We start from the raw sequence: 24,094 nt of genomic DNA on the forward strand, positions 1-24,094 counted from the left end.
AGTTATAGACGTGTGTGGTTTCCGGCCTACGTCCTCCTGCCGTCTTTCTTCCCGCAATCAACACCGGAGTAAGCTTGATTGCGACGCTCTTGTTCCACGACCGCCATTTTTTTTGTTCCTTTTCCCATTCTCTCTCATTTTTCACACATCCATCCAGAATCGACATGGCGGATCAATTGCGGTTCGACGGCCAGGTCGTTGTCGTCACCGGCGCGGGCGGCGGTCTCGGCAAGGCCTATGCCACCTTCTTTGCGTCGCGCGGCGCCAGCGTCGTCGTGAATGATCTCGGCGGGTCCTTCAAGGGCGAGGGTAATGACACCAAGGTCAGTTCGCATCTTGCTGCGTTTATTCATTTATGAACCGGGAACGGTTAACGTTTCCAACCCTCCAGGCCGCCGATGCCGTGGTCAACGAGATCAAGGCCGCCGGCGGCAAGGCCGTCGCCAATTATGACAGCGTCGAGAACGGCGACAAGATCATCGAGACGGCTATCAAGGCGTTCGGCCGCATCGACATCCTGATCAACAACGCCGGTATCCTGCGCGACATCAGCTTCAAGAACATGAAGGACCAGGACTGGGACCTGATCTTCAAGGTGCACGTCAAGGGCAGCTACAAGTGCACCCGCGCCGCCTGGCCCTACTTCCGCAAGCAGAAGTACGGCCGCGTCATCAACACGGCCTCTGCCGCCGGTCTGTTCGGCAACTTCGGCCAGGCCAACTACTCGGCTGCCAAGCTCGCCATGGTTGGCTTCACCGAGACTCTCGCCAAGGAGGGCGCGAAGTACAACATCATCTGCAACGTCATTGCGCCCGTTGCTGCTAGCCGCATGACCGAGACCGTCATGCCGCCAGATGTCCTGGCGCTGATGAAGCCCGAGTGGGTCGTCCCCCTGGTGGCTGTTCTGGTGCACAAGAACAACACGACCGAGTCCGGCTCCATCTTCGAGGTTGGCGGCGGTCACATCGCCAAGCTCCGTTGGGAGCGGTCCAGCGGTCTCCTGCTCAAGTGCGACGAGACCTACACTCCTGGTGCGATCCTCAAGAAGTGGGATCGCGTGACCGACTTCTCCAACCCCCAGTACCCCAGCGGCCCCAACGACTTCCTGACGCTCCTCGAGGAGTCGCAGAAGCTTGGCCCCAACGAGCAGGGCGAGAAGATCGACTTTGCCGGTCGTGTCGCCCTGGTCACCGGCGGTGGTGCGGGTATCGGCCGTGCCTACTGCTTGGCCTTTGCCAAGGCCGGTGCTGCGGTCGTCGTTAACGACCTTGTCAACCCTGACGGCGTCGTAAACGAGATCAAGAAGCTGGGTGGCAAGGCCGTCGGTGCCAAGTTCTCTGCCGAGGATGGTGATGCCGTGGTCAAGGCGGCCATTGATGCGTTTGGCCGCATCGATATCGTGATCAACAACGCCGGCATCCTGCGGGACAAGGCCTTCACCAACATGGACGACAGCCACTGGGATCCCGTCATGAACGTTCACGCCCGCGGCACCTACAAGGTCACCAAGGCTGCCTGGCCCTACTTCCTGAAGCAGAAGTACGGCCGCATCGTCAACACGACCTCCACCAGCGGTATCTACGGCAACTTCGGCCAGGCCAACTACTCTGCGGCGGTAAGTGATCCAAAGAAGTCGGGACCGCGGAACATTCTGCTGACTGGAACAGAAATGCGCGATTCTCGGCTTCTCCCGCGCCCTGGCCCTCGAGGGTGCCAAGTACAACATCTACGTCAACACCATTGCCCCCAACGCCGGCACTGCCATGACCAAGACCATCCTTCCCGAGGAGCTTGTCCAGGCTTTCAAGCCGGAATACATTGCGCCCCTCGTGCTCGCGCTCTGCAGCGACAAGGTGCCCAACCCGACGGGCGGCCTGTACGAGGTTGGCAGCGGTTGGGTTGGCCAGACCAGGTGGCAGCGCTCCGGCGGCCACGGCTTCCCCGTTGATGTGCCCCTTACTCCCGAGGCCGTTGTCAAGAACTGGGAGCGCATCGTCACGTTCGACGAACGGGCCGACCACCCCGAGAAGACGCAGGACAGCTTGCAGAAGATCATGGCCAACATGGAGAACCGGAGCGGCGGAGGAAAGGTATGATTTTGCTTCCTGTCCCGCATGTTCCACTTCTACCATGTATTATAGCATCATGAGGCATTATGTAGAATACATGATTTTGTTAACGCGTCTGTTTCCGTAGAGTGCCGAGACCAACAAGTACCTCGACGCAATCCAGAAGGCCCTCAAGGCAGAGGGCAAGGGCACCGAGTTCAAGTTCACCGAGCGCGACGTGATGCTGTACAACTTGGGCATCGGTGCCAAGCGGACTGATCTGCGTTACGTCTTGTAAGATCCTCTCTCGTTCGTTCCAGCTTCTGGGATCGCCCTAAACTGACGCCGTCGCATCTAGCGAGGGCAACGAGGACTTCCAAGCCATTCCCACCTTTGGCGTCATCCCCCCCTTCGACGCCGAGACCCCATACAACCTGGACGACCTCGTTCCCAACTTCTCCCCCATGATGCTCCTCCACGGCGAGCAGTACCTCGAGGTCAGGAAGTATCCCGTCCCTACCTCGGGTCGGCTCATCTCCAAGGCCAAGCTGCTCGAGGTTGTGGACAAGGGCAATGCGGCCATTGTTAAGTCGGGCGTGACGACCGTCAACGCCGAGACGGGCGAGGACGTCTTTTACAACGAAATGACGGTCTTCTTGCGCGGGTGCGGCGGCTTCGGCGGCCAGAAGAAGCCGGCGGACCGGGGCGCCAGCACGGCGGCCAACAAGCCCCCCGCACGCGCGCCCGATGTCGTGGTCGAGGAGAAGACGACCGAGGAACAGGCCGCCTTGTACCGGTTGAGTGGTGACTACAAGTAACGTTCCTCCCCCCCCCTCTCCTTCTTTCTTTCTTACCCGCTGCTAGGCAAAAGACAAACACGTATGCTGACCGCGACACGTAAAAACAAAACAGCCCCCTGCACATCGACCCAGCCTTCGCCAAGATGGGTGGCTTCAAGGTGCCCATCCTGCACGGCCTCTGCTTCTTCGGCATCGCGGGCAAGGCCGTCTACGAGCAGTTTGGCCGCTTCAAGAACATCAAGGTGCGCTTTGCCGGGACCGTGCTGCCCGGCCAGACGCTGGTGACCGAGATGTGGAAGGAGGATGGAGGCAAGAAGGTCATCTTCCAGACCAAGGTCAAGGAGACGGGCAAGCTGGCTATCGGCGGGGCGGCGGCCGAGCTGGTCTAGGCGGCTACTCACAGCCCGAGTCCCGCCGTGAGGGAAGGGGGCGATGGAAGAAGTGGGAAAGGGATTTCGCAGGACGCAAAACAAACCGATGGCAGTTTGGGGAGATGGGACCTCTTATTCCGGGAGATGGCGCTCGATGAGTTTGTGAGCACATAAGGAAGGTTAGCGCGGATTCAAGGGTTGGCCGACTCTTTAGAGTGTATCATTAGCATCTATGAATGTTCTGCCCTGATTCCGTTTCCCACGGGTTACTCGCGTGGTTTCTCTCAAGTCGAATGCCGTCGTCCATTCGAATGGGTATCATAATCCGTGCTTTTCACGGTCTTTCCCTCAAATGTTTTTAACTCCTCCCTTCCTTGCTTGCCACCCCCAGCCCATGCCCCATCCCCTAAATGAAAACATTGTACTTGGCTGGAACAAGCCGTCGGGATGATGCTGGCTCCGGAGAAGCAGCTCAACCACTGTAGCAACGCCGACCAGACCAATACCGACCAGCCAACCGACCAAACAACCGATAAACCCCGCCAACCTAGAAACAGAAACAGATGACAACCAAGCAGCTCTCCGGCATGATCTCCCTCTCTCTCCCTCTCTCTCTCTCTCTCTCCATCACGTCTTGCTCGGTAACCCGTCCGCGCTGTGTCGCGTCATAGCCATGAACCAACCAATTGACCGTTTGTTCGCCCATAGCCGTCCCCTGCTTCGAGCCATCCTTGGATGGTTTTTAAAGGAGAAAAAAAAAGCCTATTCAAAAAGTCGATAATCAAACAGATCGAACAAAAACGGAAATAAATAAATAAGATAAGATAAGAGGGGACGGGGAACCAAAAGAAAATAACAAGAAAACACACCGGCCGAGAAATCTGGCCTCGACCAAACAGCCGCTCACGCGGCAGCCGATTCAACGTTCTCTCTATCCTTCTCCGAAGCACTCCCAGAGGGAAGGTTCACAGCCTTCAAGCAGTCATCACGGCCAACTCTCGCCTCCTCCCGCAGCTGGTCTCTTTTGGCGACGTTGGCCTGACGCTCGGATGCGGTGTCAAAGTCCGTCTCGGCCGTCTGGGGCGTAGTTGGATCCCTGTCGGAGTCATCCTCTGTCGGGGAGGCGGGTTCGGTGGTTTGTGGGGTGGCCGAAACGGCCGTAGAGGACGGCGAGGCCGTCTTGTTCTGGCTCCCAGTCTCGTCATCGCTTCCACGCCCCTGCTCGGACGCGTTTCGGTCTGTGCTGGGGGGAATGGAGAGGGAGGCTGGGCGGGATGCGGTTGCGGTCTTGTCGACTGCCACGGCAGTGCAGGTGGATGATGAGTTCTTGATGTGTCGCGGGCTGCTCGGCCGCGGTACCTGTGTGGGGGAACCTCCCGCCGTTACCGGGGCGTGGTCTTGCTCTGGGGTGGTGGCGTTGTCGTCGGCGCGAGATTCGATCGAGAGCAATGAGCTTCGGGCGGGACTCTTGAGCGAGGACACATCGCCGAAGTCGCTCTTACTTCCTCGCGACACGCGGGCGGGACTGCGCGCTGGGAGGGGAGGCGGGACTCGCTTTGGAATGGTGACGATAGCGCCCTTGACTTGCATTACTTGCGTGATCTGCGGCCGCTGAATGGAGGTCCGCGCTGGTGGTTGTGCCGAGGCCGTGGCAACTTCGCAAATGATGGGCTCTTCATCGTCGTCCTCGTCGTCTTCGTCATCGGCGTCTTCGTCCTGTTCGTTGGTGGCTTCCGGGCTGGATTCCTCGCTCACAGCACCTGGCTCGACGGCTCGGTTGACAGGCTCAACCTTCTCGTCTTCCATCGTCTTGACCTCGGTGGCCGTTGTAACGTCCGTAGTTTCGGCCTCTTTGGTTGACTTGCCGTCTGTCCCGGTGGCGACACCACCTGGCCCCTTCATCTCCTTGGTTTCGACGGCCTGTGCTGGTGGTGCCGGCGCCACTGGCTCCATCGTCCTTCGTTTCAGCCGCTCGAGGATGCTCGCGTCGACTTTCGTGTAGTCCACTTCCTCGGGTTCCACAACGGTCGGCAGCCTCTCGACGCTGTCCTTCCCATCGTCGCTGTTGGCGCGGCTGAAAGTCGTGTCCGCCGTGCTCGTGACATCCGTCTGCGTGCAGGCATCCGTCATCGCAGTCGCCTGGGTACGCGCCGACATGCAACTCCCACGATTGCTCCTCGAGACAAAGGTGTCCATACTCTGACGACTAAACCTTCCGTACAAAGGACTGCTGGGACTTGGCTGAAACTCAAACTGCGTGCTGGTCGGACGGTGCCTGGTTCCGGCCTCTCGGATCTCGATGCCCGCCATTTCTAAGCCGATGACTCCGAACGGATCCGGATCGTTGGCGTCCGGGATGCCAAAAGCTACTTTTGTCGGCGAGGTGAGGGAAGCGAGAGACTCCCTAGGGCTCTCGATATCAGCATCGCCAGGCGCTGGCTGCTGCGCAAGCCATTCCATCATCGCCTTGTCGTAGTCGGAGCGGCCCTCGGCGGCCTTGATGACCTCGAACAAGGGACGCATCTGGGGGATTTCCTTGGGAATGTTGCCGGCGAGGATATCCAGGATGGTGACGCCGGCGCAGTAGAACCTCTCGTTCTCGTTGCAGCGTTCCGTCACCATCGAGCCGTCCAGCTGCACTGCCTGATGCTTTCCCCTAGCCTTCACATACGTCAGGACGGTCTCGCCGATCTCCTTCCACCTGATCTCGGGGTCCTTGGATCCGGCCGCAACGAGGGGGCCCACGGTCAGGCTGACATCGACGCCTAGAATCAGCCTCGGGCGAGTAAAGAGCTCGAGTGTCTGGACGCTGTTGATGACCAATACGCAGTCGTAAATGTCGACGCCCATGAGGAAGGCCAGCTCGGCCGTGTGAAGGATGATTGCGGAGGGAGGCGACCAGGTCCCGTCGGCCTTGCGCGCCGTGATCAAACCGGCTCCGCCTGACCCTGACATCCAGAGGCCGGAGCGCATGCACGAAAAGACGGCGAGGCCCACGGCATTCTGTATAATCCGTGGGGGGATCTTTTTAGTGATGTACTTTGTTGTCGACGCTGATTCCGCCGGCGTCGTCTCGCTCTGTTCACTCGGCTCGTCGGATTCCTGAGAAAGGAAGCCGTCAACTACGCGCCTGTTAGCCCAGTCCCAGCTACAGGGGCAACAACAACGAGAAAGCCCCCTGAAAGAGACCTACAGCAAAACGACTTGATGATCCTTGCGGCCTTGTCGCACTCCTTATCGAGGGTTGTTGGCCAATACGTTTCTCGTCCGTAGCGGGTGCGCGCTGCGGGCGTCGTCGTCGTCGTTGTTGTCGTCGTCGTCGTCGAGGTGTTGATCCGGCTAGCGGGCACGATCTTCTCTGCCCAGCCGAATACCTTGTCCAGGGCGCCGGGTGTCTTTGGCGGCAAGGGGCTGCTGCTGGTACCGGTGTTGCTGCTACTGCTGCTGCTGCTGCTGCTGCTGCTGCTGCTGCTGTTGTTGTTGTTGTTGTTGTTGTTGTTGTTGTTGTTGGAACCGGGGGTGCTCTGTCTCGACCGATCCCACGAGGGGAGCAGAGCCGAGACGCGATACATGGTGAGTCGACTGCGCGACGGCACGGGCACCTGTTCCCCGCCAGGCTCACCGGAATCCGATGCTGGGTGTAACGAGCGAGGGGAGGAGGGGAGGAGGGCGGCAGAGCGGGCAATGGGGTGCCGCTGCCGTTTTCAACCGGAATCTAGAAGCAGTTTTCGAGCCAGGTCCTAGCGTTCTGAAGCCGGGCCACTGGGAGCGGCCTGTGGAGGCCAGTGACGTGGGCAGGCGCCGGATGTCCCCGCCCAAAGAGCCGTGAGAGCCCGGCGGCACCGGTCGGAAAGCAACCTGAAAAAGCCCAGAACACTCAGCCCGGCAGGGGTGTTGAAGCTGGGCCGAGCGTCGGCTGGAGCGGCAGCAGTGGCGACGCACCTAGTTACCTCTTGCTCAGGGCCACACGCAAGCTGTCGGCCAACAACACTCCTAATTAGTTATTCAGGGGCGGCCTTGCGCGGCAATGACGATGGAGCCAGTTTATTATTTTTTTTTTCTGCGCTTTTGCCGGGCTTTCGGTCTGCAGGGCGCACCAGTGGGCCCACAGTTCTTTCCGTCTCGGGCTCCGTTTGGTGCCTGACAACGATTGATTGTCCTGGAGAGAAAAAAGTAACATTAATATGCAAAGGGCACGGCCGTCGACAAGACCAGCGCAGGACGATGATGATCTCGGCGCCATGCGCCGTCGAGCCCGGTCCGCGCCAATTCTGCCGATCGCGAACCAACAGCCTGCTCTCAATTCAGAGCTTGCGCCGTCCGGGCATTTCCAGATGAAGGTGGCGGGAGTGTAGGGTTCACAAGAGGAGGGGCGTCGGCTCAGGAGGATGGCATGGATGGCACAACGGGGAGGAGGAACGACTTGCATTTGTTTGTTTGCCCAAGTCGACAGGGAAGTCTAATGCAGAAGAATGGCGCCTGTGCTCGTGGAATGCGACTATCTACGGACTACATACATGATTTTAGTGAGACCTGCCACTGCCCGTAATCTGAACTGACACGCCAATTGTCCAGCTCATGATTATAATAATACTTGATGTTGCTTGTTTGCAAACCTTGCGTGCAACTGAGTCGGGTTCTGAGGTGCCCGGTCCTCGTGGACCCAGCCTCAGCACGGTACTGGTATGTACTAGTCATGTGCGTGCCAGGTTCTACCTTGCAGGTGCAGTACCTGACAGACCTGATGGTGGGGACCAAACGCTTTTTCCCCCACCAAGCTCTCCACCATCAACGCCAAGGTGCGTAACGTGATTACGGAATACAGAGTAAGCACCACTGAGTGCTTTGCCATTCGGGCCAGCTGCGAAGAACCAGAAACTTGTCTCATTGTTTCCCAGCTCCGGGACCCCATGCCGTCGAGCGTGTATCGCACTAGCTGTGATATCCCGCACCCCTCCCCTCCGCGCCGCAGCGGGAGGCGGCGAGATCACGGCATGCACGCCCGGTATGTATGTACTGTACATACATACATACCTCGCACATACCATATAATTCCAGCGGCCCATCCGGAGCAAGGGTCATGCGCTTCTCAGGGATCACGCAAGAGCACCACTTCAGCCCAATCTGGTATCCATCATCAGCCTCGCCTGTGAATTTCCCCTCCAATGCACGACGACATCTGACCAGGTTCTATTCCAAATGATCACCCTGGACCCTTTTGCTGGTTCAACACATCATCGTCGTCGTCGTTGTCATCATCAACCCAGAATGCGTCCGACAAGCAGCAGACAAAAGTTTATCCAAGACATGGTTGCTCGAGTGTCTCGGACGGCAGCATGTGTTGGTTGTAGCAACATCCAGGACGATACCAGAACTCACGCGGAGGAAAACACTACGAGGGAGACTCTCTTGCCTCCAGTTACAGCGTCAACTGCTTTGGCGTGCCCTTCCGGGAAAGAGGATTGGGATGGTCGGCTTCTTCCCGATCGGATCTTTCCTTTCGCACTTACAATAAGGTTGGTGAGAGAGGGAATCCTCTCGACGAAAAAAAAAAAAAAAAAAAAAGCCCGGTTTCACGTTGAAGATTGCGTGTCGGATATGACGGGAGATTTAGACCCCTCAAAGAGAGAGACATGACTGAACCGCCATCCAACGGCTGTGCTGTTCATATGTTTATCTGCTCGCCTTTTGCTGCATCTGTCCAAGGGAAACACACGCACGCGAGCGCGGAGATGCTGTGTTATTACTGTGGGACGCGTCCTGCTCGACCGCGTCGCTCAATGATGATGCAAACCAAGCTTGTCGTCGTCGTCGGCCCTTGCAAGACAAAACAACTGTCTCAACTGTCGGGCCCGCACACGCACAAGGATCAGTCTCAACAGCCGCACAGGCTGATTCCTAGGTAGCCAAGTCGACGTCCCCAACCTACACCAACTACGCTACGGGCAGCCAATGGGGCGAGGTAAGAAGGCCAGGTTATGCGTATGGTATGTCGTATGTATGTGATCCGTACATACATGCATAGTTAGGTCCATTGTATAGCGCACCAAGGCACCTCCCGTATGCACATGCAACGCATGCATGCATAACTATTTCGTACATTGTCAAGGGTTCATCCGCGTCAGGAAGCGATACGGAAACGCGTTAACTAATCCTTCTCGGCTTCTGGGAAGTGCTTACCGTGCGTATCTGTCTCCAGTTCTCCGTATACACTCACAGACTCGTCATTGACAGCCGCCCTTCGCGGTGAATGTATGTTTGTATGTATGTATGTATGTATGCATATATCTTGAAGGTATTGGCTATGCAACACGAGACAGATCCTTGTACAGCACGTACGAGCCGTTTCAGGAAATACGTATAGTTAGATGGACTTCTGTCAGCCAAACGCCGAGGGGAGAACCACCTCTGCCAACCAACCTGGATCGGATGTTGTGTTGTGGTGTGATGGTGTCGCGGTCATTCGTTGCGCCGGGGACAAGGCCAACCGCCGGAAAGCTGAGTTGCTGCTGTGCTTGTGCCTCTTGAGCCTCCTACTCTTCCTCCCGCTCATTTGTCGCGCCTCACGACTTCTGGCCCTTGTCAGCCCGTTGCACCCCCGCCGCGCTCGTTTCCGAATTGTCCGCCGCTGCGCGAGAGTGCGAGCTGAGCTAGGTCTAATATGGTACTGCAGGCCTCCACTCTCACGCAGCTTGGAGGAGGGAGGGGGGGGGATTGGGGATGAGAAGAGGCTTTGCGTTGGTGCCTGTCATGTCGCGGTCCGTCGGCTTTGAATACTTGTTCGGTTCACATTAGCAGAGTCGAGCCAAAATGAAAAAAAAAAAAAAAAAGTAATAAATAAATATTTGAGGGCATACGGAGGTGTATGTTGTTCAGTGACAGTACACTATATACAGCCCTGCCCTGCGAGCCTTGTTCCCCTCTGTCCGGTCATTCCTCTTTTTCATGGTCGTACTGCTTCGAAGCCACCCACCGATGTAACTTAACGACCCAGATTATTGATCGCCTTATTGACCCAAAGGGGAAACAGTTCACTTCTACTTTTGTACCGTTTGCCCCATCCGTCTCTATCCCCCTTTTCTTCTTTCGAGATTTACACCTCCATTTTTTTGTTGTCTAATTTCCGTCTCCTTTAGATGCTCGACCCTCCGAACTATCTACAAGGCCTCCCACACATCATCAGAACTGACCAGCGTCAGAGTTGAGACCTCAGAGGCGAGCAACTGAAACCTCTACCGCGAAGCAAAACTGTACGCAACGACACAAAGGGTTGTAGACCGAGTCGAAATAGAGGATGCTGTTTGTTTATTTTTTTTTTTTAATTCTACCGACAATTGCTTGCATTCTGTCTAATGTGGCGCCACCCAAATCCCGTGTAATTAAGCCGTAACCCAAATCTAATGCGTTGCCTGGAACTGAACGAGTCGTCAATGTCGTGAGCCGTCGTGATATTTACATTTCGTGTCGTGTGGTATATGTATGTATGTGTGTATGTAATGTATGTATGTTGCAGCGATTACGTTCGTGTGTGGGGTGTATGTGGTTGTGTGCGTGTTGGTGTGTGGTGTTCGTGTGCTCCCTCTTCCTTACAGACCGTCACCGACCTCCTCCTTTCCCAGCCGGGGATACCGGCCCCCTTCAACCAAGTACCTCTCCAGCGCCAGAGAGTCCACAACCTTGACGCACGCGCCCAGGGTCTCCACGCGCTTGCCCCTATACCCAGCCGCCGCCGCGGCAGCATCGCCACCGCTGCCACCGCCCAGCGGTGCCCAGTCATCATCCGTCACGGGCCGGAACATGTAGACCTCCCTCGAGCTGGCCGTGAAATCGCCGGCCTCGGCGTCCCCTTCCATGTGGAACCGTCTCAGCCGGGGCATCCGGCCGCGCAGGCCGGTGAACAGGCCGCGGAAGGAGCCCTGATGGAGGTGCACGCCGCCCATGCTCCATTCGAACGGCTTGGCCAGGCCGCGGCCGCCGAGGCGCAGGCGCTCGAGCGTGGCGCCGTGGCGGAGGAGGAAGCCGCGGAGGTCGTCCTCGGCGCAGCTGACGCCCTCGAGCTTCAGGTCGGTGAGCCGGGGGAAGACGAAGTCGGAGCCGCAGAAGAGGGCCTGGAAGGAGAGGTGGAACTTCTGGGCGGGCGCGTGGTAGTGTTGGAAGGCGAGGCTCAGGTGGGTGAGGTTGACGCTCGAGTGGAGCACGCCGCCGAGGCCGTTGACGGCGCGCGAGCGGGAGGCGGGCAGGAGGTTGGCCGGCGTGTCGAGCACCAGGTCGAGGCGCGACAGGCTGGCGAAGGAGCGGGCGCAGTCGAGCCAGAGCCGGCGGTCGTCGGCCAGCCGGAAGATCTCGAGCGGCAGCAGGTCGATGGAGAGCGAGGCGGGGCGGGCGTGGCGGAAGGCCGACACGACGGCGTTGATGTTCTTGCAGGCCTGGCCGCGGTCGCGTTTGCGGCAGGTGCGCACCTGAAAGACGTCCTGCAGGAGGGGGATGTCGTAGGGGCATTTGGTGTGTGTGATCTCGACATGTCGGAGGTTCGGCAGCCGCTTGAAGGCGTCCTCGATCGCGGCGGAGCGCGAGTGGAAGGGCGGGAGCTTGCGGGCCTCCCCTTCTAGCTCGTAGTACCGAGTCCAGGCGTACTGCAGGAGGGTGCTGGGCTGCTCGGCCTCCCGAAGCCAGTGCTGGAAGAAGGTGGTCTGGCGGGCATAGTCCTCGTCGAGCTTGGCGAAGTTGAAAGTCAGGGACCGGATGCCGCCGCGGAGTCGGTCGTGGTTGGCGATGTTGCACAGCCGCGAAACGTCGTCTCGCCACTCGACGGCATTGAAGTGCGGTTCAAGCAGATATTCGTAGCCCACGTCGGCATACCTTCTCGACGCCAGACGGAGGACTCTTACCGAAGCGGGATCGCAGTACTGGAATACAAGTCGGACCAGCTCGACGGGGAGGGAATCCATGCTGGGACAACAGGAATCACCTAACAAGCCCAGAGATGTGACCAGCTGGGCCCATTGGATCGAGCAGAGAGTGCGGCAGACGTCCACCAGAAGAATAATGACAAAAACAGGAAGGACGTCGAGAGCGATTTGAAATAAATAGCTAAAAACGTTGGACTTGGGACCACGGGTTGGAGGACGCGCCGACTTATACACCGCCAAGCAGAGAGCTTGCGTCGTGCGTCTGACAGAGAGAGGCTGGGACCAATCACCCGCTTTGATTTTCCGTACCACAGAGGAACTGTCAGCTACCTAGTTAGTTCTTTTTGTCTGGCCAGCATGTCGGATCTGGACGCACATCCTGCGCAGGCCCCGCTGTCTTGACCCTTGCGTTAGTTAGTTAGTTACGGATACTTGGCACATCATCGGCACGCTGGGCACCGCTTCGGGAAAGCACTGGAAAAGGTCGAGATGGAGCGGTTCCGACAGCGACCGACTGATGAGGCGGGGAGGGGCAAGAAGTCGGTGAGCTCAAGACAGACCAGGGGCAGAGCTCGGTTCCATTCAGGGCCAGGCCACCCAAAGAGGCAGGGGAGAGGGAGCAGGGGCGGCCAGCCGCAGGGCTCGCTGGCCGAACAAAATCTGCAAGCCACGACGGGGCCACATGGATGTGCTGGGCCCGGGTGGATTCCCAGCGTCGGTTGCGGGCCACTGGGGGTCCCGAAAGAGCGGACTGGCGGTGGGCGGTGAGCAGAAACGGGCCCGCTCTCGTGTGATGGAATGGAGGTGTGACAGGTCATCGAGAATCTTAACATGCCCGCCCTTTTTCTTCTTGCTCCCCCAAAAGAGCGCCATTCACAGATTAGCGAGATGAGCGATTTGCTGTGTCCCTTGCGTGGAAGGAGGCTTTGATTACCGCCGTCATATCGCGGATCAGGGTTGACCTCAGCGACGACAGGTGCCCTGCCGGCTTCCAGAAGGTATCCTGGTCGGTCAGTGTCAGCAGCGCAGGCAAAGCTGACGAGAGATGCAGCTTTTCCCGTATAGGGTTTAATCCGTGGTAGGCGAAGAAGTAGCAGCGGGCGAGAAAGTTTCCGCCGCTCGAGGCCTCAACGGTGCCAGCCCAGAATGGCGGGAGAAGGAGCAAACCGATGACCTCAAAAAGGCGGGCAGCGCGCCCGGTGCAGCGCGATGGGGGGGAGTGTGCCTGCGGTGCGTGCCCCGCATCGCGGATGAGATCCTTCTACTTCCGTGCTTCGTGCTTTCTTTACGAGCACTCAGCTGCTCCCGCTTTTTGTCTTTTTTGTCCCTGCCTTCCCTCCCCTTAAATGCCGACCAGCATTGGACACTCGATGATTCGCTTGTGGCCTCACCTTCACTGACTCAAGTCACATTATTCGCCGAGCCAAGTTGCGCCTCGACAAAACACGAGCTCCGGCCATCCACATCGTTGGGTGCCCAGGCTGGGGGACCAAGTTTCCAAACTTGGGCAGCAAACAAAGAGCACGTCGAGGGCGCGATTTGCCGTCATCCGCGAAACGCAGCTCTCGAGGTTTTCGACATGTGCGGAGCAAGTGGAGCAACAATCCCACTGCTGCGCCTCTCTCTACGTAGTAGCGCAGTCAAAGGCAGCAAGAAATGCATTGTCGTATCCAACATACGATTTAGTTATCAGCCCGTCCACAATACTTGCGCGCGCTCAATGTGCCCTTTTTTTGTCTTGTTTTGCAGTCGAACATGGCGATATTATTACCTCATTCGGTCAGGCGTGCGAAGACGAGGTGAGCGGCACTTGTAGCAAGACATACGAATAACGACTGCGCAAGTGTCAACGGCCAAGGTCCGGGTCGCTTCGTTCAAGGAATGCCCCTGGACTGGCAGAAGTGAACATGGAACGCTTCGTACACTACACTAGAACCAGATTTAAGTTTTCTAGCCCGTCTTGGCTCACCTGCGTGGGCCCATCGCACCCCGCGGCCCCCGCCTGGTCCCTCATTCTGGTGCTGCACGGGCCAGATTTGGGGTAACTAAAGGGGAGAACGTTTGCAGGGCTGTTGGGAGTCAGTGACTGCATTCAGTAACTACCTCGCTAAGCAACCCACTCACAAAACGAAGCAACGCCCCGTCGTTACCTGCTGTGATTGAGGCTGCTTGCCAACCACAAGGCCACGCGACATTACCATGACCGAAAATCTGCAGAGTACGCAGAGGTAGCCCACCCGGAAACTCACTTCCTATCCAGTATGAGATTATCGGCACATCGTACATCCGCAGGCCACGCAACATGGCTTTCACGGGTCTCCTTGGCATCCCGGGCGACCGCGCGATGAAACCAAAGGGTCCGCCCAAGACTACGCCTTCGAACAGCACATCCTCGAAGAGCGCATCCTCGAAGAGCACCGCATTGCCGCCTTCGACGACGTCGGTTCCCGAGCCAAAGTCGACGAGCACGCCCGAGCATATCGCAACAGAATCTGAGCTGCGGCCTCTCGACCCCGAACAGCCAGACCTTCGTGAGCTGAACGCCTGCTTAGAAGCCCTCGCCGCTGTCTTCCCCGACGTCCAGATACAGGTTTTCCGGGATATGCTCGCCAGTTTCGATGGTGAATCGAGGCTTGCTCTTGTCGCCGACGCTCTGCTGAAGAATCGCGTTTCGTGGGTCAAGGGCCGATGGAGGGTCGCTCCAAAGGACGACCAGCCAGCGGAAGAACTGGTCCCCAAGAAGGAGACATTCAGGAGCCCGGAATACAAACAGGCCGTGAAGAATCTCGCTTGGCACGAATTCAAGGGCCTCTCGCGCTCGGCCATCAACGCCGTCCTGGCGGAACACAATTACTCGTACCTCGACGCCCGGCAAACGCTAGTCGACCTGTCATCCAAGTCCTGGCGCTTCACCATCTCTTCGCTGTTTCTACGGAGGAAGCCCGTGACGGCCACGGAGGCAGAGAACCACCCGCTGATCATCTGGAAGTCGACCGGTCGGGGCTCGATGGTGCCGACCCTCAAATCGACAGGCAATGCCGAGCTCGACCGGGAGCTCTTTGAAGCACTTGTTAAGCCACTGACGGAACGCGCCCGGGCCGATCGCGAGGCCAAAGACCGCCAGATGGCGATGGAGCTGAACAACGCGGAGGCGGAGGCGACCGGCAGCATGATTGAGTGTGCCTGCTGCTTCGCCGAGTCGGCTTTTGAGGAGTTCACATCGTGCAACGCCGACGGCCACATGATCTGCTTCCGGTGCGTGCAACACTGCATATCGGAGGCCGTGTTTGGCCAGGCCTGGCAGCGGAGCATCGTCAAGGAGACGGGCAGCCTCCGGTGCCCGGCCGCCGAGTCGACCGAGTGCCAAGGCTGCATCTCTCCCGATCACATCCACCGGGCCATGCTCCAGGAGAGGAACGGCGCCGAGGTCCTGCGCCAGCTGGAGCGGCGCCTCGCGGACCACAACCTCGTGGCGAGCAACCTCCCACTGGTCCGCTGCCCGTTCTGCGGCTACGCCGAGGTCGACGACATCTATCTGCCCGTGAGCGAATCGGACCTGCGCCTCCGAACGGAGAGCGTCAATACCTTTGTGCTGTGCACCCTCTGCTTCTGCTGCCTGCCCTTTCTCTTGCCGCTCATCCTTTTCGGCTACCTGCTCGCCTTCGTCCTGTTCGTCACCGTTCTCGTCCACTCTAAACGGACGTTTGGCGACGAGCTGATGACGGAGATGCGCGCGGCCATTGTCCGCCGGCGCCGGCGCCGGCGCGGTCTCCGCTTCAACTGCGTCAACCCGGAATGCCGGCGGGCGTCGTGCCTGGCGTGCGAGAAGGCGTGGACGGACGTTCACGTGTGCAACGAGTCGTCGCTCGTGGCGCTGCGCACCCAGGTCGAGCAGGCCATGAGCATGGCCGTCAAGCGCGTGTGCCCCCGCTGCAACATGTCGTTCGTCAAGAACTCGGGCTGCAACAAGCTGACCTGTCCCTGCGGTTACCAGATGTGCTATGTCTGCCGCAAGGACATCGGCGGCGTCGGCGAGGGAGCCGACAACGGGTACCAGCACTTCTGCCAGCACTTTCGGCCGCACGGCGACGGCAGGAAGTGTACCGAGTGCACGCGCTGCAACCTGTGGGAGACGGAGAACGAGGAAGAGGTGCTGCGCCGGGCCAAGGAGGAGGCGGAGCGCAAGTGGAGCGCGGCAGAGAAGAGGGAATTGTCGGGGGCCGAGATGAGGTATCTAGAGACGGGCCTGCCCTCTCAACCACCGGTCAAAAGCATTACCGCGACGTTGCGCGAGGGAAAGTGGCCGACGTTGGCCGAGGTTTGTGACGTGATAATCGATATCGTCTTTGTTTGATGGGTACAGGGAAGGCAACGGAAGGAAGGAGAAGAAGGGGAAAGGTGGCAACATGAGCAGAGTCGGTATGGAACAGACTCTGCCGAATTTTGACATGCGCGCGTACTTGTAGGGATGGCAATACCCAAGAGAAGGCTTATGGCCTGACAGTAGTTTCACCGAGTAATACGTTAATGGACCAGACATAACCATCCTGTCACCTTACATATGCACTGATAAACAGAGAGCAGCAGCGTTGCTCTTGCAATCAATCTATTAATACACTTCCAAGATTTGGAAAAGGAAGGGAAAGGAAGAAGAGGGGAGGGTGAGGGGGAGGGGGGTGGTTTTGGAAGTAGCTTGACTTACGTAATCCACCCAGCCAAGGTCTGTCCCCCCCCGGGGGAAATTTCCTGCTGCTTTGTTCTCGCAACGCGCGCACGCGCCGCTTAGCGCAGCCAAACCGCAAACCCGCGAACTTAGCAGCAACCGCGCCAACCCACCGAAACATAAGACGTTTGTTGGGAGCGTCATTCTGCCGCAGTCGCAGGGGGCCGATTCGAGATTGCTACAGCCATTGATTGCTAAGGGGAATTCATCCACAGTCACCGACCCCCCGGATAACAAATAAGGAAAGACGACGCTGCACGCTGCACATTGCACATTGCCCTACGCACAGCTTATAGGTACAGGTCAGGTCGCAGCCGCCGCACTTCGCCGCCGCGATGTCGAGCCAGACGGGCAAGTGGCGCGAGGAGCAGGTGCTCGTCATCTGCCCCGGCAGCCAGACCACCCTCGCCCAGCTCGGCTGCAGCGAGCTGACGCCGCCCGCGCACCGGTTCCCCACGCGCATGTTCCGGGACGTGGATTCGGACAATTGGCGGCCCTACCACACGTACAAGCGGAGGAAGGGCGGAGACGGCTGTGCCAAGAAGGAGGAGGGCGCCGCCGAGGGTGCCGCCGGGGGGGAGGAAGAGGAGTGGGAGTATGTCGAGGACGTGGACTCGGTGGAGGGGGCGGTTTATCCCATCCAGGGTACGTGTTTTTCCTTGCTCTCGGTTTCCCGTTTTCCCCCTCACCCCATCCCTGATTGCGATTGCGATGTTCTGACGAGGTGGCGCGCTCTCGCGCGTTTGTTCTCTCCCCCTGTAGCCGGCCGCATCGTCCACATGGACGCCTTCCTCGCCTTCCTCGAACACGTCCACTCCCAGCTGACGACGACCTACCACAACACGCCCATCATGCTGATGGCGTCGCCGCAATGGACGCGCCCGGACTGCGAGGCCATCGCGCGCTACGTCTTTGAGAAGACAAAGACCCCCGCCCTGTGCCTCATCCACAGCGGCATCGCCACCCAGTACGGCCTCAAGTGGCCCAACATGACCGTCGTCGACGTCGGCTACGAGAAGGTCGACGTCACGTGTATCCACGACGGCCGCGTCGTGTCGCACAAGGACGTCGGGCCGGACGAGGAGATCAGCGGCGGCGAGGTCTTCACCAGGCGCCTGTTGAAGCTGCTGGAGGGGAAGGGCTTCGACTACGACATGGCCGAGCAGCTCAAGAAGAGTCCCATCTGCGAGGTGCTCCCGTACGCGCCGGACCGGGAGGAACTGATGGAGCTGCCGGTCGAGACGGAAGCCTCGTTATCGGGGACGGTAGCGGGAGCGCCGGGAAGCGAGGCGTCCAAGATCGGAGAGGCGGCGAAGAGCTTTGCGGCGGACGCGGACGACGAGGCCGGGACCGGCACGGAGGTCAATGCGGTGGAGGAGGACGGCGTGCTGGATGTCGCCAACATCGTCGCGAGCGGGCAGACGAGGGAGTTCCTGGCCAAGAAGGAGAAGGAGAAGGCCGAGAAGGGGAAGGCCGGGCGAAAAGGGAAAGACAAAGAGGGCGGGGGCGGTGATGCTCCGAAACCGGTCCGGTTGCCCAACTCGAAGAAGGTCCGAAATGTGTTTCACTACGAGGAGCTCGTGACGGAGGATGTCCCGGTTGCGCCGCCGGCCCAAGAAAACGGCACTAAGGATGGCGGCGATCAGGATGCCAACATGACCGATGCACCGGCCGAAGCACCGGCCGAAGCGCCCGCCGAAGGCGAGGCCGGCGATACAACCAAGCCGGAGGCAGCCGCCGAGCCGCAGTCGCAACAAGCCCAGGCAGAACAAGCCCAGCGGGAAGAGCAGCAGCAGAAGCAGCAGCAGCAGGAGGAGGAACAGCAACGACAAGCGGAACCGCAACTGCAACTGCAACAGCAACCGCAACCGCAACCTCCCTCGGAAGAGCAGCCATCATCAGAGCCCGGGCCGACGGCGACAGAACGGGTAACACGCCGTGTCCGTCGCGACATCGAGGTCGGCCTCGAGCGGTTCCAGTTCGCGGACCGCAAGGAGATCGACCGGATCGTCACGGCCATCTACCGGGCCGTCCAGGGCATCGAGGACATGTACATGCGCCCCGGGTGCTGGGAGAACATCGTCTTTGTCGGCAACGGGGCGCGCATCCGCGGCCTCCGCGACAACATCATGCAGACGCTCCAGGCGCGCCACCACATCTCGCCCAGCTCGGCCACCATGTTCACGTCGGAGCTGCCCTCTAACATGGGCACCCCGTCCGGAACCGGGTCGCAGACGCCGACCTCGTCCTTCGCGGGCGCCCCGCACCAGCTCCCGACCTCGAGCAACGTCAACCCGCTGCTGCAGGCGGCCACGACGGCAAACATGGCGGGGGCCAACAGCGCGGCGGCCGGGTCGGGCGGCGCGGGCGACGCCGGCGGCGGCGGCGGCGGCGGCGGCACCAGCCACCACTTCCACAGCCAGACGCCGACCAACATCCGGCTGGCGCCGCTGCCCACCTACCTGACCGAATGGGCCAAGCACGGGTTCGAGGAGGCCATGTTCCTGGGCGCCCAGGTCGCCGCCCGGCTGGCCTTCTGCATCCATAACCTGGACGCGCAGGGCCTCGAGGCGCAGCGGCTGATGAGCCTGAGTCGGGTCGATTATAAGTGAGTAAATTCGCTGCTTGATTCCTCTCCCCTTCCCATAGATTATAGATTAGGCTCCCTTTTTCCGTGTTTGAAGGGGGGAGGGGGGGCGGCCGGGGAAACCAAACAAAAAAAAAATAATTCGCGTAAAATGCTAACTTCGTTGATTGCAGTGAACTGGGCCCTAAGGGAATCCGGTCGCATTCGATGCTTGGGTGAGGCTGACTGAGGCACTGGATGTGTTTTGAAGAAGAGAGATGAAATGGAAAACAAAATCGGCGAGAGAGTGAGTCAGGGAGAGCGCGGGGAGCTGGCGACGGGTTTCAATAGGACAGCAGCGTTGGCTAATTCGGCAGCAGTTGTCTCGGGAGTTTGGGGCAAAAAGCGTTTCATGACTGGAGTGGACGGGCAGGCAGGCAGGCAGGCAGGCGTAAAGTGGAATTGTTCTTGTAGTCCGCGTAACTTCTACTCAGTAAGTAGTCTATCGGTATTATTGGGGGAAAGAGAGTGGGTGTGGTTTCCAAGTCGTAGCACGCCGGGCTGCTGCTGCTGCTCTACGGACACCACCAATGTGCCCTCCACCCCCCATGCCGAACATGACACCAGCGCTGTGCTGCGAGACTGGGGAAACACTAGCTTAAATCACATGCCCAGGAGTCGTTTTTCAGTGCGTGGCCGGCATATACTGTGTAGGGGCCCTGTAACCGGCAGACAACTCAAACCCGAGCTCAACAGATCTTGAACTCATGGAATCGGCCCTTTCAAGGATCTCAGGGACCAGAAATATGTGATCATATGGCTTCGCCAGCATTCTGGTCCCGCCATGGTAGAAAGCTGCAGGTTGAGGGTGTTCATGCAAGTCATTCGTTCCAAAAGGGACACTGCCACCAGTCACATTATGATTTTGACAACAGCAGCGCCGCACGGAAGTCGAGATCGATTTTGTCAGAAAGAACTTGAACAAGTACAAGTAAGCCGGGCAAAAAAAAAACGCGAGTTCGATGCGATCAGTTGGGTTGGATTGGGCCATGATGAGTGAGAGAGAGAGAGAGGATTCAAGAGGGCGAGCGGCATAAGACTCGTTGTTAGAAGCTGGCTCTCGACATGACTCACATTTTTATTATTTTCTTTTATTTATTTTTATTTTTATTTTTATTTTTTTATTTCTTTTCTTACCTTTTCCTCCTGCGTCTCCAAGCAGCGTCACGAAGAGTTGTGTTGTTGTTACCCTACGCAAAGATCCGTTGGAGCCTCGGAGCTCGGGGAACAAATAATGGGTTCGAGGGGCGGATCACAAAGAAAGGGGTGGAATATCCGTATACCTACCTCTTCTTCCCAAGCACTCGGCACTCTTAGCGAGGTACGTGGGTCTCCTGCGTATTGTTCATTGGGCGGCAGGTATCGCACTAAGTTAGAATTTTGGAGGCTGTAAGAGGAGGCGTCGTGACTCACTCACTCCGAATCCCCTTCTTTCCCTCCCTTTGACAAGGGATCGCCTCGAAATCGAGGTTCATATCCGTATCGAATCAAGGATTGTCTTCGCAGTTGTCGAGATTCTGCCGGGTATAATGGCTACCGGAAGACGACTCATCTCGTCCGGGTCGGCCTTCGAGGCCCAGATCGGCTACTCGCGCGCCGTCGTCTCGGGGGACATGGTCTTCGTCTCTGGCTGCACCGGGTGAGGCTCCCGCACTGTTTCTTTTGCTTCCTCTTATCTTTTGGGAAGGGACCTCGTAAAACGTAACGAAAAAAAAAAAAAAAAAAAAAAAAAAAAAAAAAAAAAAAAAAAAAAAAAAGGGGGGGGGGGGGGGGGGGGGGGGGGGCATGTAGATACGACTACAAGACGGGGACCATCTCGGACGACGTGGCCGAGCAGGCGGAGCAGTGCATGCGGAACATCGCGGCCGCCCTTGCCGAGGCGGGCGCCGACATGGCCGACGTCGTCAGGGTGCGGTATATCTTGCCTGACAGGCGGGACTTTGAAAAGACGTGGTGAGTTTTATTCCTCCCTAACTCTTGTCTGCCACATAACTACGCACACGCACACACGATCGGGACCCGTTGGAGCTAAGCTGCCGGCTTAGGCCTGTCCTTCGAAAGTGGCTGGGACATGTCCGACCGGCCGCGACCATGGTCCAGGCTGGCCTGATGGAGGAAGTGATGAAGATCGAGATCGAGGTTACGGCGAGGAAGACGGCTGCATCCGAGTCCAAGGAGTAAGTCGTAGCGGACGCGTCATGCTAGAGGGCTCGGAAAACCAGGGGATAACAAGCGTCTCTGGCTGGTTAGGCATAATCTCTGCGTTCAGGGTATTCTTTAGATATCAAACACGATGGGCGCGTGAGCCTGCTGCCCTTTCAGGCCCGGCAAGCTCACACTCAACATACGTTCTATCAACATTATCAAGTAATTAGCATCGAACAGACCGGCAGGGACAAGAAAGTCGGATTCGACCCAAAAGCCCGCCAACAGGTAAAAAAGGAGAGACCGATCCAAGCCACCCGAGTATCAACCATCCCGAGACCCAAACGCCAGGCTGAGCTCATCGTCATCATCGCACAGATTACACTCCTCAAGACATATATATATGGGTAACCGAAGAAAGGCTCTTCCCCCCCCCACTTTTTTTGCCTTTCTTTCTTTCTTTCTTTCTTTCCACCACTGTCAATTCATAATTCGTGCCCGTCCACCACGCGCCTCCTCATCTCCCTTGCCGCTGTCCTCCCGTGTTCCCGGTCGTCCCGCTATCCAGATTCTCTGAGAAGACGCTCCGCCTCGACGGACTCGACGGTCCCGGCCCACCCTGCTGCTGCTGAGACCCCGTCGGCGGCCTGATGCCCAGGTAGTCCCCCCCTTCGCCGGGCCCGGCCGTCGCCGTCGGGGGCGACACGGCCGCGGGGCTCTCCACCACCGTCGGCGGCCCGCCTCCCGGGCTGCTGAGCAAGCTCACGTTGCTGATCACCGTCTCCCTCCCGCCGGTGCCGGTAGCAAGGTTGTTGGCATTGTTGGCGGTAGTAGTGGTGGCGGTGGTGGTGCCGCTCGGCCCGACGGGGGCGGTCGTCACCGACGACACGGTGGTGTCGCTGATCTGCCGCAGGTGGGCGCGGTCGCGCTCCGAGAGGCTCGAGATGCCCGAGACCACCTTGTTGGACCGGCCGCTCGCTCCCTGCGCCGGGGCCCCCGTCGTTACGGGGGACGTGCCGGCCGACGTCGGGGTGGTGGCGCTGCTAGTCGCGGGCGCGCGGCCCAGGGCGTCCGAGTCCGGGCGGTGCAGGATGGGGGACTCCTCCTGCGGGACGGGGGGAGCCGTGTAATACGCGGACGAGTTGGCGTGGCCGGTCTGGTGGGTGGACCGGTAGTACGCGTGGTTGTTGAGGGAGGCTTGCATGGCGACTGCTGCCTCAGGGGAGGGCTTGGAGGACTGGAGCTCCGCTGGCCTGGCTGTGTCTGCTGCGCCGAGGTTTAGCAGGAGAAGCGAAGCGCGCGCGCCGTTTGTCTACGCATAGGGAAGGGGGTTTTGGGCGGGCAAACAAAGCTGGTGTCTTGTATGTACAGTACATACCTGGCAGTTCGACCGGCCTCTGCACTCCGGTGTCCATCATCTCGGCAATCGACAAGGGGGTCGCATTAGTACCAGGGCTGTGGTCTGTGGGTTCTGTCGAATTCACAGGCAAATAGTCCGATGAGGTGGCCACCGTCGGAGCCTTGACCTCGGGCGACGTGTTGTTCTGACCGCGCAGCCACAAGGCTATGCGGTTTTTGTTGGTGTCTATGGTGCCAGCCTCGCTCATAGCGCCCCCGCCTTTACGCAGCAGCCTACGGCGCCTCCAGAGGAGGATCAGGACAGCCACCATGGTCACGAAGACCAATCCGAGCACGACGCCAAGGACGGGCGGAAGGAACGACGGCACGCCACCACCTTCGTCCTTGTCGGCCGGGGTTGTTGGCGCACTCGGGTTGGTGTTGTTGACCGGCGCGTTTGAGGCGTACGGGTAGTAAGTCGTGATCTTGCTCGTCGGATACTCCTTGGCAAAGATGCTCGCCAGTTCGGTCGCGTCCCAGGACGGACTCGGGCTCGTCGCCGTGGCGCCCCCGGTGCCGGACCCGCCGATCTTGGCGACGACGGCGCCGGGGACGGTGTAGTTGGCGTAGACGGCAGGGTCGTACCGGTCCAGCCATTCGCCCGTGGAGAGGTTAAACACCCTGATCGTTTCCCGGAGACAGGCGGGGAGATATCCCTGGAGGGATGGGTATCCTCCGATGACCAGCATCTGGTCGGGGTACGGGGTGACACACTTGTGCCCAGCGCGCCCGTCTACTTGGCTCGACGTCAGCTTGACCCAGGTGAATGATGGCAGCGACAGGACCCAGACGTCGTCGTTGTAGCGCTCCGTCATGTGAATACCGTCGTAGCCACCATAGTAGTAGATATTGAAGCTCGAGCCGTCCTGCGCGCGGGCGACGACGGCACACCCGCGCGCGAGCTGGCCGGGTCCACCGGTGGTCTTCTGCCGGTACCACTCGCGGCTCTCCACGTCGTAGATGTCGATGGTGGACATGAACTCGGGGCTTTGCTCTCTCTGTCTTTGAGGTCAGACCAGTCGAGGAGAGTACGAGCGGGCGGAGAGAGGGGTGAAGAGGGAGGGCGGAGGGGGG

At 58.9% G+C, this 24,094-nt stretch overlaps 7 protein-coding genes across 7 annotated transcripts in view; 4 read left to right on the plus strand and 3 right to left on the minus strand.

Moving 5' to 3' along the window:
• Nucleotides 1-164: 164 nt before the first annotated feature.
• P884DRAFT_200046 (uncharacterized protein) lies at nt 165-3,237 on the plus strand (the record flags this gene model as incomplete). The annotated part of the gene is made up of 6 exons (XM_069438268.1): nt 165-323; nt 392-1,615; nt 1,668-2,090; nt 2,197-2,342; nt 2,407-2,862; nt 2,961-3,237. The coding sequence occupies 6 exons, from the start codon at nt 165-167 to the stop codon at nt 3,235-3,237; spliced, it is 2,685 nt and encodes an 894-aa protein (XP_069297786.1).
• Nucleotides 3,238-4,122: 885 nt separating this feature from the next.
• On the minus strand, nt 4,123-6,791 carry P884DRAFT_269476 (uncharacterized protein; the record flags this gene model as incomplete). Its single annotated transcript, XM_069442272.1, has 2 exons — nt 4,123-6,341; nt 6,413-6,791. 2 exons carry the CDS (start codon nt 6,789-6,791, stop codon nt 4,123-4,125), a joined length of 2,598 nt encoding a protein of 865 aa, XP_069297787.1.
• Nucleotides 6,792-10,805: 4,014 nt separating this feature from the next.
• P884DRAFT_299478 (uncharacterized protein) lies at nt 10,806-12,167 on the minus strand (the record flags this gene model as incomplete). Its single annotated transcript, XM_069444689.1, has 1 exon — nt 10,806-12,167. One exon carries the CDS (start codon nt 12,165-12,167, stop codon nt 10,806-10,808), a length of 1,362 nt encoding a protein of 453 aa, XP_069297788.1.
• Nucleotides 12,168-14,227: 2,060 nt separating this feature from the next.
• P884DRAFT_223163 (uncharacterized protein) lies at nt 14,228-16,742 on the plus strand. The gene has a single exon (XM_069439549.1). The coding sequence runs from the start codon at nt 14,431-14,433 to the stop codon at nt 16,480-16,482; it is 2,052 nt and encodes a 683-aa protein (XP_069297789.1). The 5' UTR covers nt 14,228-14,430; the 3' UTR covers nt 16,483-16,742.
• A 444-nt stretch (nt 16,743-17,186) lies between these two features.
• P884DRAFT_299480 (uncharacterized protein) lies at nt 17,187-19,657 on the plus strand (the record flags this gene model as incomplete). Its single annotated transcript, XM_069444690.1, has 3 exons — nt 17,187-17,496; nt 17,614-19,459; nt 19,612-19,657. The coding sequence occupies 3 exons, from the start codon at nt 17,187-17,189 to the stop codon at nt 19,655-19,657; spliced, it is 2,202 nt and encodes a 733-aa protein (XP_069297790.1).
• Nucleotides 19,658-20,869: 1,212 nt separating this feature from the next.
• Nucleotides 20,870-21,744, plus strand: P884DRAFT_291873 (Endoribonuclease L-PSP/chorismate mutase-like protein). The gene is made up of 3 exons (XM_069444128.1): nt 20,870-21,116; nt 21,269-21,430; nt 21,523-21,744. Exons 1-3 carry the CDS (start codon nt 21,007-21,009, stop codon nt 21,656-21,658), a joined length of 408 nt encoding a protein of 135 aa, XP_069297791.1. The 5' UTR covers nt 20,870-21,006; the 3' UTR covers nt 21,659-21,744.
• A 201-nt stretch (nt 21,745-21,945) lies between these two features.
• P884DRAFT_259207 (uncharacterized protein) overlaps nt 21,946-24,094 on the minus strand; it is a 3,625-nt gene continuing 1,476 nt past the window's right edge. Inside the window, exons 4-5 of the mRNA XM_069441323.1 lie at nt 23,001-24,018; nt 21,946-22,888 (exon numbers count right to left, since the gene is read on the minus strand). Of these exons, the coding sequence (XP_069297792.1) occupies nt 22,140-22,888; nt 23,001-24,018 (1,767 nt within the window). The 3' untranslated portion in view covers nt 21,946-22,139. The remainder of the gene's footprint in view (nt 22,889-23,000; nt 24,019-24,094) is intronic.

Source organism: Thermothelomyces heterothallicus (assembly GCF_042370625.1).
Source record: "Thermothelomyces heterothallicus CBS 202.75 unplaced genomic scaffold P884_scaffold_10, whole genome shotgun sequence".
Classification (NCBI taxonomy): Eukaryota; Fungi; Ascomycota; class Sordariomycetes; order Sordariales; family Chaetomiaceae; genus Thermothelomyces; species Thermothelomyces heterothallicus.